Genomic DNA, 12,862 nt, shown 5'->3' on the forward strand with positions numbered 1-12,862 from the left:
GAAATTCATAATAGTTTATAAGTTTTATAAGTTTAAACGTATATTTGCCTTTTTTAAATATCGAAATAGGGGTTCTCTATAAAATTATAAATCTAATATTTCAACTTGCCCTAACCTTGCTTTAATAGTTAAATGATTTTTTCCTTTCATTTCCCGACGGCAATTCGCATTTCGCGACTTTGAAACTGTTTTACTACCAGAAACATGTAGATAAAAACAGTTAACATAATTTTTCCGGTTATTATAATGGTAAATAAAACCGTTTTTCTATTTTAATATTAAAATTCTAAGGTAATAATTTCTGATCGTTTATTTTTTTATTTACTACTAAAAATTACTTAATTATAAATTTAAGGTTAGCGTATGTTGTATATAATTGTTTTAATTGGTTCGTAAAGTATAGTTTTGTGTACCAAGACATGTAACACATAGATAATTGAACCTGTAAATTATGTTTCAGTCTTTAATAATTGTTCGTAATTTTGTATTGTTTAGTTTTTAACGTATGTTATGGTACTTTTTAAAAACTACTGGTTGTGTACGTAATGAATAAACCAGACCTAAACAAATCATTTTGGTGCATTTCAACACATAAACTATACCTTTATAAAATTATTAAGGATATTATAGATGTGTGTATAGTTAATGGTAGTTGAGGGCCTACTGTATTTAATTTGGTGTCAGTTTTACTTAGTGGTGAAAGGAACCTCGTAAGTATTATTTGTTACGACTTTTTTACATTTTTTACAGTTTTATTTATTAGAAATGCTTCAATGTTAGTTTAACGAATATATTAAAACAAAAATAGAGGAAGATATAAACGAAACGAATAAAATTATAAAAATATAAATAATATGAGATGAATTGTACGTTACATTGTTAAATATATTAGATTTAGGTTTGGAAGAATGCATTGCTTATTAATTTTTTGCTGAAAAATATGTAGCTTTACGAGTCCTAAATTCCTTTAATAATTATTTTTCTATGTACTTTGTACCTTTATGCTCTGTAGAAATATACTTAATTGCAAATTTAAGGTAAGCGCATGTTGTAAACAATTGTTACAGTCGTTCTTAAAGTATGGTTTTGTGTATTGCCATAGATAATGATAGATAATTAACGTAATTTATTTTAGTAGAACTAACCTAATTAAAATTAAAATTTGTTTCAATATAAGTAACGGTTGATTACACCGATTAGAATTTTTGATACAAAGTTGTCTTATATGTTATAAAAACATTAAAGTTGCATCTAATGAAAGTTAGTAGCCGTATTAGTTCACAGATAATTCAATAATAAAAAACTATTACATATTAAGTATATGGAAATATAAAACAGTCACCAGGAAAAAAATATTCTTTTAATTGATATTTGCATGTAACTAATGAAATTTTGCTTTTTTTACACAAAACTTGAAATGATTCAATACTTCCGCGAACTTCCTAACAACAGTGGAGCAGTAACTTTATTTTTGATTAAATCATTTTAGCCTCAGTTTCATCTCTATCAGTGCTGTGATTAATTGGATCCTTTAAGTTTGATAATTGGAACGGACAATTAGAGAAGAAACTTCTCTCCCGATTTTTCATGTCTAATTCCATTTTCATTTGTAATCGATGAAAACAGGAAGTGGTTTCTGTTGTAATGTTAAAAATATATATTTTTAGGATATTGCATTATGATCAACATACCTTTTAACTTCAAAATTGAGGATTTAATAAAATCTGGCCGCACTACCAAATATAACGTCGAAGGGTTGAAGGAATGGTTGAAGCAGATGCCGGCCCTACCGGAAATGCAAGACGAACAATTAGGAATCTATCTAATCGCATGCAATAATGATATTGAAGCCACTAAAAACTGTATTATAGCGTACTTCAAACATAGAGCATTAGGCCCGGAATTATTTAGCGACAGATCAATTACTAGAGAGGATTTAAAATTGGTTCATAAAGTATCGTAAGTATTGTATCGTTAACGATTTCTAACCTTTGGATATCATTAAAAAATTAACATTTTCAAATTTTATTAAGTCAATCAAAGTTTTATGCAAAACAATTTTAAAGTATATAGTCTTTTTTGTTCAGTAATTGTACAGGCAATATGAACAAAATAATATGAACACCTGATATATACATAACATTTATTTATTAATAAGGTGTTGAGTCGTCATTTGCTTTTAAAAAAGCTGCAATTCTTTGCGAAATAGATTCGTAGAGTGTCTGAATGTTGTTCCATTCTTGTACCAAAACATCCACCAATTGCTTCAATAATGTTGGATATGGAGATCTCTTCCTCGCTCTCTGCACTAAAACTCTTCATAACGGTTCAATTATGTCGAGGTCTGGTGATTATGCTGGCCAGAAGATGTTTGATGATATTAACCTCAAATCAAGAGTGAACATTTGTAGTTTTGTGTATGGGCCTTATTGTATTTGGAGTGTATGCTAGTCAAAGTAAGAACATCATCATCGAGAATATCAATCATGTGCAGTAATTCGGCCAGTTATGTGAATAAGAAGATCAATTGAAAACCACGATATTACAGCCCAAATCACAATGAGACGATGTTTGACTGCAGGAAGCAAGTAGTCCGGATCGTAGGCTTCTTTTGAGCGTCTCCATATATAAACCCGGCCATTTATGGGAAGCAATGTAAACGGCCATTCATAGGACCATTGGATCAGGATTGGATTTTGTCCAGGTTTTGCAATAAAATTCTTTGTCATTATTTCGCGACTATACAAAAGTACGGTGTTGATATATAGGGGCCGGGGGCAGACAAGTGAACTATTGTATTTTAATTTCATTGTTCAGTTTTAACTCTTCTTAGACTCTTCTCATAATATAGTTAATTGTATCAAATGCTAAAAATTATCGTATACATATGGCGAATTAATTAATTGTTAGATTCGCATAATATATTAGATTGTTCAATATGTCAGCGAATTAAACGATTAACATCCCGAAATCGGAAATGAAAAACACATATAGTTGAATAAATGTCTTTATTTTTCAATGTAATTTGGTTTTACTTCAATGCATACATTCTGGCGAATCTCCTTTTCTATGGCTAATATTACCTCTTAATTTAATAAAAGCCTTTTTCTATGAAATATTCTGATTGTGTGACAAAAATAAAAGCGAGCTAAATCTGGCGATTAAGGCTAGATCTTTAGACAATTTTTAGTTTAAAGGTGGTAGTAGTATTTTTTCACTAATAGCTGTTATTATTCATCCAATTAGTCAAAAGGATTACACTACATTACACTAATCCAAAAGTCAGGCTTATATCATTACTCTTTAACCTCTTATTTTGACTCAGGATTATAGTAATAGGCCTACTCGCACTAATAGTGATAAAACGATGGTTAACATCATTTTAGTTCTTTTTAAAGCTGTACTCGAAAGAGTATATTTTAAATTTAATCATTATTTCATAATGCTCTTATAAAATATGAAATACAAAAACGACGTCGAATTTGTAACTATACTGTTGTTGAAAATAGACCCTTATCTGCCCATCTGGATTCGTTACTGTTATAAAAGATAATGACATGTTTTTGAATTTTTTAAAATTTTTATTATTTTCATGTACTTGTCTGTATTTTCATCAGATATATTTATTGATGAAAATGTGAGTATCAATGTAAACAACCTAATCTAACTATTAAATTCGAAGGTTTGAACAATTTTCTATATAAAATAACAATTTTCCATTTAGTATTAATGAGTTATTCAATATACAAAAAATATATCATGGGACGCTGAAATTTGCAATTTTGATTTTTATTATTGTTGTTTTGTGATTTTAAGAAATCTGCTGCCGAAGCCCATCAAATCCTAATTGTGAAAAGTATTTAAAGTTCAAGTTTATCAATGACAAAAAACGACCTGGTGCATATAGTGAACTCAGCAAGGTGCAGTGTATTACGACCTGCTAAAAACCTATGACTGTCGAAGCCAATTGAACAAATTAACCGACGTATTATTGTAAAAAAATACCAGCGATATCAAATAACAAACGCGAGGTCATTTTATTGTTTAACAATGCACGGCCACACGTTGCAAGAGCAAAAAGAAGCAAGAAACGCGAAAATAAATGGATGATTGGATCGCTGTCAATTCAATATCGTTTCTTTGACACGACATTGCCATGTTGCCCAGAAATATGGAAAAAAGTTCTAAAAAATTATGAAAAACATTTTAATTAATATATACTATACCAATGTTTCTCAATAAATAAATAAACGATCAAAATACATGCAAGCTCTTAATACTTTCAATTCCACATGCTTTTCAAGTGTTTATTTAACTTATCATGCCATATCAGCTCAGTAGTTACTTTAAACCATCGAAAAAACAAGATTTTAGTATGTACTCAAAATAGGCATCTACTTGGACGACATTTCTTCATTTCATCTAGCTGCCGAAGTTTCAAATCCACTGAATGTTCATTTTCAGATAATAAAGTAACTATGATTACTGGTTATGGAGTAATTTTGCGGACATCCGAGACAATGTTGGTTATTCATTTACTGATCCATTTTATCGTTTTTACTTTCCTCAAGGTCTGTTCCCCCTTCAAAATACAATTTTAATATTCCTTGGTCTCCTCAAGTATCCTCAAAATAGTGTAATGTGATAATAGTGTAATTTCAAATATACCCATGACTTTAGCTATTTCGGGCACATTCATTCATTAATCACCAAGACCATATTTCATTATTTGTTTGGAATCATCTATTAATTTGAAATTCATTTCAGGTATTTTCACTTATATTGAATGCCTCAGATGATATTCTTATTTTTTTTGAATGGTACATTACATTAAAATCATTTACTTATTTATAATAAACTGTTTCAGAGACCAAGGCATATATTATTTAGTGTTTTAGTGTTTAAGTATCTAAACACCGCTACAACATATATTTTTCTTTGTTCTAAATAAATAAAAATGTCATGATTCAGTTGTTCATATAAATGAAACCGTGTGGATATAGTTGGTAATTCTCTGGTCAATCATCACAATAAAAACATACCATTTTTTGTATAAGAACAATTTACAAAAACTTATTGAATCATCCAGGTTTAATGCTTTTTTGTTATATACGAAGAGGAATCAAATATAAATGGTAATTTTGTAAAATATTGGTCAATGGTATATACAAACTAAGCATTTAACGTTTTTCAGTGCCACCGATTTGGGAGCTTGAATATTCCTTCTTCACAAAAAGTTTGAGGACGATTTCTCAGCCAATTGCGCACATACTCTTCTAATTCTTCGTTTCTTCCAAATCAAACTTTTCTTTCTTTTCTTTGATTCAAGGGCTCAAACAAAAAATAATCACTAGGTGACAAGTCAGGGCTATAACGATAGTGCTCGAGGGTCTGCCAACTCATTTCTTCCAATTTATTCTTTGCCAAAACTGCGGTATGTTTTTTTAAAGCTAAGTTGATTAGTTATGATGGATTGAACACTTCCATCGCTCATACCAAATTCTGATGAGAATTCTTCAATCCTTAACCGGTGATCATCTTCAATAAGCTCCGAACAGCACGGATGTTGTCATTTGTGAGAATTCGTGGTTATCGATCATCACTTTCATTTTCGACACGTTCTCGTCCATTTCGGAATTCCCTAACCCACGTATACACTTGATTCTGAAACAGCGTAGCATCCCCAAACTGTGCCTTCAAACCAGTAAAAATTTCCGATGGTTTAACGTCTTCATTGGTTAAGAACTTTATGATGATGCGTTGTGCAACAGACGAAAGTACCTCATGCTCATTCATAAATGTACTTCGGACAGAACCGAGCACAGCTGCTACCCACATCGGTTTCCACCTCTTCATAAACCAAAGAACGTTTGAGCATCGAATCCTCTTGAATGGAATTACGTGCTAAGCTAAATAGTAAAATTACCGTTTATATTTGATTCCCCCTCGTATTCTGTTGTAATATATGGATTTTAAATGATGTGGAATAGATATATTAATAAACTATGAATATTTGAAAAGTCTCTGAGAGTAGAGACTATAGCAACTTTATAAAGTAAATACTCTCAAAAATGATAATCATAAAAAATATTATTGTCATAAGATAAAGCACTTTAATTTTAAAGATCTAGTTATAAATTGTGAAGGCAGACAGGAAAAATAGTTGATAGTAAAATATATATCGTTAATAAAGCTACGAAGTCAATTTTTCAATATTGTTGTTTTAAACAAATATATTTAAATGTTACATTCAATATTCAATTCAATTATTCAAATTCAATGTTATATTCATATATATCAGATTCTGGATTGTAATCCATTTCACATGAAGGTTTATTTTTATTACAGACAGATAGCTATAATACCCAAACGAACAAAAGATAATTATATGATTGTGTTAGGACAGCTTAAAGACACATCATATTCAAACTTTTACGTGGATGCGCAAGCAAAATATTTGTATATGCTATTGGATTGTCTGCTTTATAATGATCCACCAAATGGCCTCATTGTTATCATCAATATTAAGGGTGTAAGTATAATAATATATTCGGTTTCCCAATTTTATTTTAGTTTTAAAATTTTAAATATTAGGTGTAAATTCGCATCACAAACTATTATATCATGTCATAAATACGATAAAACCAGTACCGATGTTGAAGTGGAAATTTAATATATCGCAACTGGTTAAGAAACGGATATTTAGATATAGTTATGATGCTTCCATAATTGTGTACTTTTTTATTATTACGTAGTGTTAAAATATTGATTTCTGATATCAAACACAAAATTCCTGTTGAGTCTAGTATAACGCACCATTAGGAATGTAAATTAATTTTGGATTCTGAGGTAAAATAATATATGTACAGTCCGTTCAGCGAACAGTGAACTCACATTTAATAATAATTTAATTAAATGCTCATGTATATTCTGAATAATTACACACCTATCTATGCACACAAATCTTTCACACTATACAATACACTATACAATAAATTCAATAAATTAATTGTAAACTCATAACAACTAAAAGTGTTTCCACTGTCATCACACTGTCTTGAAAATTGTCAGCATTTAATCATAATCTCATATTCGGAAAGTTTCATTTAAATGAATAACTAAGATATTAATTTCCAATCTATCTAACATTTGTTCCTGATTCCATCATTTGTAAATTTCTTCTTCAACGTGTCTGGTCAAGTTCATCCAAATCGAAGGTGTTATTAACCATTCCTGCTTCCACCACAAAGAATAATATATCTACAATGAATTATTAATGAATGTTATCATCTAAATACATGAATGTCTCATCTAAATCCATAAATTGAAATAATAAGTTTTCCTAGATTTTCTTATATGTTTTTTAAAATTTTATTGTTTTAAAAGTAATATCTGAAAGTTGCATTAGACCCCTTTGGTGGTTATCTTTACTCCTTTTAAATGCCATATTACCCAATAGTGTATGAAAGGATGTTCTACACCTCTCAAAGAGCTGCATATCTCTAAGATTTCTATGGATACTTTTCAGACTAACAATTTTTTGTGATTATTTCTCTCTATATTGAAAAAACTGTTTTTATACATTTCATATATTTCATCTTTGATAGAGCTAACATCTAGCTGATTTTGATTCGTTAGCCGCTTTGTATGAGGACGGTTTATTTTTGGTGAATCTAAGATTATATTTTAATTTTTTCATATTTATATTTCAGTGACTGTGTCCATACTAATATTCAGTAATGCTGCAACACACTAAAAATATTTTTAATAAAAACCGCAGCAACTTAATATTTAACATTAAAAATATTATTACATTGCTTACCTCTCTATCGAATGTTATTGGCAAGAGTTCCATTATCTCGTTTCTGCTCGAAGTAACTGATTAGAGACGCGATCTGTTCTGTCTGGCTTCGGAATTTTCAATCAGAGTAATAATAAGCAGCAACTTCAAATTTATCAAAACAGGCAAAGCATTAAAACATTGTTTGCCGGATTCATGTAGTTTAATATTTTGGAAAATTTTGCAGACGTTTGATAACCGTACGACTTTTGTAGGCTGATTCAGTTAAATGTTCGAACGTATCACCATTGTGTCTTTTTTAACTGGAATAAAATGAGAAGGAAAATATTGTCTGATGATGACATTTACAAATTGCGGCAGGCAATACATTAAACATCTTGATGACGTGAATTCAGTGTTATTTTGAATATACTATAGGGATGTACAAAATAACATGAAAACTTAACATATTCACACCATTTATTTTTCCAATGAAATGTTGTGTCATTCTTTTACCAAAACATCCGCAAATTGCTTCAATGATTTTGAAGATGGAAATCTACTCCCCAATCTCTGCGCTAAAACTTGATTATGCTGACCAGGAAAGGTGTTTCATGGTATTCTAATGCTTTTCCAACTAAGAGTAGACTTTTTTGGCATATACATGGGTGCATTGTCACTTTGTAATATGGCTGCAATCTATTAGCAGCGATCTGCAAGTCATAGTCAGAACTTCATCATACAGAAGGTCGACTTATTTGCTCTAATAGTAATTCAGTTAGTCGTGTGAATGAGAAGACGAGCTGAATACCATTATATTGCCGCCCAGATCATACGGAAGCTCATTCATGTTTGACTGTAGCAAGCGAGCAGTTCGGATCGTAGAGTTCTTTTGGGGTTCTCTGTACATAAATACAACTAAACAAGCGTCCCACATTGGTTTCCGTTATAAAGGGGTTTTGCACCCTTTCATGAATGTTAGCTTTGTGGAGCTGCTGCCGTACTGTGTATGTGGAAGCAGTATTATTCAAGTGATAGTTGAGTTACTTTTGCCGCGATAGTTTTATGTTGTCTGTCCACAATCATTTTCAATGTTCATCGGCCTCTCTCAGTTAACTTTGGGTTTCGTTAACTATTCCTCTTCGCCGATGATGTTTTAAGATTCTGCAACTCGTGAAACATTGAATAATTCAGCTGTTGTCGTCACAGATGCTTCCGCTAACTGAGCACCAACGATTTGTCCTCTTTCAAAGTCTGAGAGATGACACATTTCACCGATTGCTTGTTCTAATCATCGCAGAACAAAGTGTATAATACATTGAAATATAACCCACAAGATTGGACATGTAAACTGAGCAATACATACACGTCACATTATTTGCATGAAAGCAGTGTTGCCAATATGCAACAAGATGTACCATATTGCACGATGTTCATATTATTTTGTTTATCCCCTGAATATTTATCCATAGTCAAAAGTATCGTAAATAAGTACTAACCAAAAAAGTTATTTCTTCTCGATCATCAGAGATATATATTATTCGAAATTAATACCTTGTAGAGTATCGCGTTTTTATTGAACGAACGAACGTTTTATGTCACTCGCTATATTTACCAGATATTGCTCTATTGGATTACTTTTATAATGACTAGAAATGCATGATGCTTTGAGACATAATCAACTTACTTGAATATACAAAGGATGGATTTTATATACATTATCTGATAAATAATTTTTAAAGTTTTTTCTTAATTCTTGAATGAAAAAAACTGTTAACTGAAAAATAAAATTAAAACAGACAAATAAAATTATTGCAGATCTTCATGATACATTTTTGATATTTTGGACTCTTATTCAGGCTATAGTAATTTTTTTCTTATTATTATGCAGAATTATATCTATAAACTATATATTAATTATAAATTATTTGAAGAGAAAGAGAAATGAAAGAGAAAAATAAAGAAATAAACTATTACCTTTGATATTTCAATTACATCATTTGGTGCTCAGTTTATGTGCTTAATAATGCAGAAGGTTTTAAATTATTTGTTTTAGTTTCTGTTATCACGTATGTTTCACAGTCAAGAGAAGTCGTTTTATAAAATAAGTCATTTTGTATATGTTATTTTCTTGTAGTTAGTATACCACTACTTACATAACTCATAATTTTATTTATTTGTTTATTAGGTAGGATTAATGCATTTAACCAGATTGAAAGTGTCTATCGTTAAGAAGTTCTTCCAGTACCTTCAAGAAGCTCTACCTACGAAGCTGAAAGAGATTCATGTTTTGAACACATCATATGTATTTGACAAGGCTATGTTGATAATGAAACCATTCATGTCTAAAGAGTTATTTGATATAGTAAGTGTGTTAAAACCTTTATTCCCTTTAATTTTATTAATTCATTCAATATTAGAAAAATTAATTATGTTGTCATTATTATTTGGAAAATTGCAAAAAGGAAAACATCTCCTCTTTTACAAAATTCGTTTTCAGATTATAAAACATCCACCTAACATGGACCTGGATAATTTTTTCGAAAATTACATATCGGCTGATTTGTTTCCTGCAGATTTAGGTGGTCAGATGTCATCTATGGAAGAACTCAATGAAAAATCGCTGGAGCTATGCCAAAATCTACAGCAATATTTAGCAATTTTAGAGCAGCAAGTAGACATGTATAAAGAAAATAGGATTTAATAGAATGATTTAAGTGTTAAATAAATACCAAATACTAATTATTCTTCTTGTATTATCTATTTCGACATTCCTTAATTATTCGGTCATGCTAGTTTTACTACATAATTAAAATTTTACATTATTTTTGTATAGAATACTAAAATAATTATAAAATATACTAAATGAGATTTATACTGTTTTTATGCTTCCATGATTTTTAATTATTTAAAAATATCAAGCATCGTCGTAAAAAACTGAAGTTAATATTATTAGATTTTAAATTAATATATTTTTACAGAAGTTTTAAGAACATTAATTTTTTTCTGATTGTATGCTTTAATTATGATTCTTTATATATCATTTTATATTTTACTTGAAACAACGCCTAATTAAACAATATAATTCAAGGCACCTAACAATGGCTCGATTGAGTAATTGACCGTCGATGTTATCAATTGAAAAATATAAGCGATATCGCAAGCGCGATTATCAGAATATAACGGTAGAACCGTCTAGAATTATTTAAATGGATATAACAATTTACACTGATTCATATGTGTTACGTGAAATGTTATCTGTTTACGTTAACTATTTGAGATCAGATTAAGTAAATTTTATAAAATTTAAAAAACTGATATTGACTAACATAGTGTATTTATGTATATAGATCTTAATCACGTCAAACGTTTGGATTTTTTACTGAATGAACCAACTCTTAACTTCGAACTAGCTCCGACCTAGGTTGCCTTGATATGAAAATGCCGTTTTAGTATTTCAGATATTTAATTTTGTTAGTCATTGTTAAGATATTATCAGGATTATAAATTAGCTTTAAATAAGTTGTTAAATTTGAAACTTTATTGTGAAAAATTAGTACAATTGTTCATCGATAGCCTCTGTTTTTTCCTATCTTTCAGGAAATCCACGAATCGACCCATTTTTTGATATCTTCAAGTGAAGCGCTGCTCAGATAGGTCATGACTCGCATATCGGTACAAGTAGAATTCAGCTTGGGATAGTATTTCCTATTTTATAGTTTCCAAGAATGTTTTCACCGGATTTGTAACATGTGTTCGAGCGTTATCATGCCGAAAAATAACACTGTTGTGACTTTTCTCATATTACGGCCGTTTTTCGCCCAGCGTTCGGCTCAAGCGCGTCAATTGTAGTCGATAATGATCCCCATTGATAGTATGTGTACATATAGTATTTATACTACATCAAGCTGATCCCATCGAATACAAAGCATTAGCCTGGAGACATGGATATGCGCTTTTGTCGTTGATGTTGATGCATGACCAGGTGGTCTCAAGGTCTCAAATCAACGTCTTCAAATTTTTGTGGCTGTTCAGAACGCTTTTTGTATTCGGTGTCAAAATCACAACTTTTAAAACGTGGTATTCACATGTTGAAATTGATGAAGCAGAGTTGTCATAAGATTCACACAGCATACTGCATAGTAAAACTTTTCTCAAATGCGATTTACCCGGTACAAATACAGGCGTTTTGAACGCGCTGAAAAAGTTGTTCGCACTTCGACGAAATGAAACATACTAAAATGTCAAGCCTGTTAATGGTTAACCATCTGTTGTAAATCCTTTAAAATTAATTTATAAGCCTTATAATTAGTGCACATAAATTAAAAAAATTTGTATACGTATTCTATAAATATAATATAAATAGCTGTTCGTATTTTTAAAATTCAAAAGCTTTCTTTATAGGTAAACACTGTAATAAATAACAATGAATGAAAATTTACGAATTTACAATATATAACGTAACGTGCTTTAATTTCTAATGGGGTCTAAAGAATTTTTTAATCAAATTCCAAATTACGAACAGACAAAATAAAAAAGTACAAGTATTGATTTTAACGTTTACAGTTGATAAACAGTTTAAAACATATGTGATTGAAAGCTCAATGTTGTATAACGTTCGTAAAAATTATTATTGAATCCTACGATCCGTCATTTTTACCAGACATTCTCCCTTCCGACTATAATTTTTTCCGATCATATTCAAGCAGTACTTTTGAAAATATTTTAATATAAATAACGTCACAACAATTTTAAATTTTATTTTAGTCACGAATCGAAATTTGTATCTAAGATTGTTACGGCATTATATGATATATTTAGTTCATTAAACTCAAAGAGCCTAAATGACCACAAAAAACGCATCATTTCCTTTAAAACGAATCCACTTGACATACTTAGACATTCCGAAGTAAGCAACATTATTAAAAAAGTAAGAATAAGTAAATATACAATATTTTCTTGTATTAATATAACTAAAAAACTGTGAAATAACTTTGTAAATGATTTATTTTATTATTTTATCGATACAGAGTGTATAATACATTGATAGATTTAATAGTTTTGTTATGATTTTATTTTTGT

At 30.0% G+C, this 12,862-nt stretch overlaps 1 protein-coding gene across 3 annotated transcripts; it reads left to right on the top strand.

The window, feature by feature from the left end:
* The first annotated feature begins 551 nt into the window (after positions 1-551).
* Positions 552-10,525, top strand: LOC143192858 (alpha-tocopherol transfer protein-like). Of its 3 annotated transcripts, none has more exons than XM_076398596.1 (5): positions 552-710; positions 1,668-1,959; positions 6,349-6,532; positions 9,969-10,145; positions 10,281-10,525. In XM_076398596.1, exons 2-5 carry the CDS (start codon positions 1,679-1,681, stop codon positions 10,482-10,484), a joined length of 846 nt encoding a protein of 281 aa, XP_076254711.1. In that variant the 5' UTR covers positions 552-710; positions 1,668-1,678; the 3' UTR covers positions 10,485-10,525. The 3 variants fall into 3 exon arrangements, with proteins under 3 accessions (XP_076254711.1, XP_076254713.1, XP_076254712.1); XM_076398598.1 differs by lacking the exon at positions 552-710 and adding an exon at positions 1,215-1,260; XM_076398597.1 differs by lacking the exon at positions 552-710 and adding an exon at positions 1,490-1,609.
* The last annotated feature ends 2,337 nt before the right edge of the window (positions 10,526-12,862 follow it).

This window comes from Rhynchophorus ferrugineus, unplaced genomic scaffold (genome assembly GCF_030347505.1).
Source record: "Rhynchophorus ferrugineus isolate W39M unplaced genomic scaffold, kcgeb_rfMv2 rfM3, whole genome shotgun sequence".
Taxonomy (NCBI): Eukaryota; Metazoa; Arthropoda; class Insecta; order Coleoptera; family Curculionidae; genus Rhynchophorus; species Rhynchophorus ferrugineus.

What these genes read in the sequence shown, in the direction of transcription:
- LOC143192858 (XM_076398596.1), top strand. Translation starts at nt 1,679, where the DNA reads ATGATCAACATACCTTTTAACTTCAAAATTGAGGATTTAATAAAATCT. An exon ending in AAATTGGTTCATAAAGTATC is followed by an intron (nt 1,960 to 6,348) that starts GTAAGTATTGTA and finishes TTTTTATTACAG; the next exon opens with ACAGATAGCTATAATACCCA. An exon ending in TTATCATCAATATTAAGGGT is followed by an intron (nt 6,533 to 9,968) that starts GTAAGTATAATA and finishes TTTGTTTATTAG; the next exon opens with GTAGGATTAATGCATTTAAC.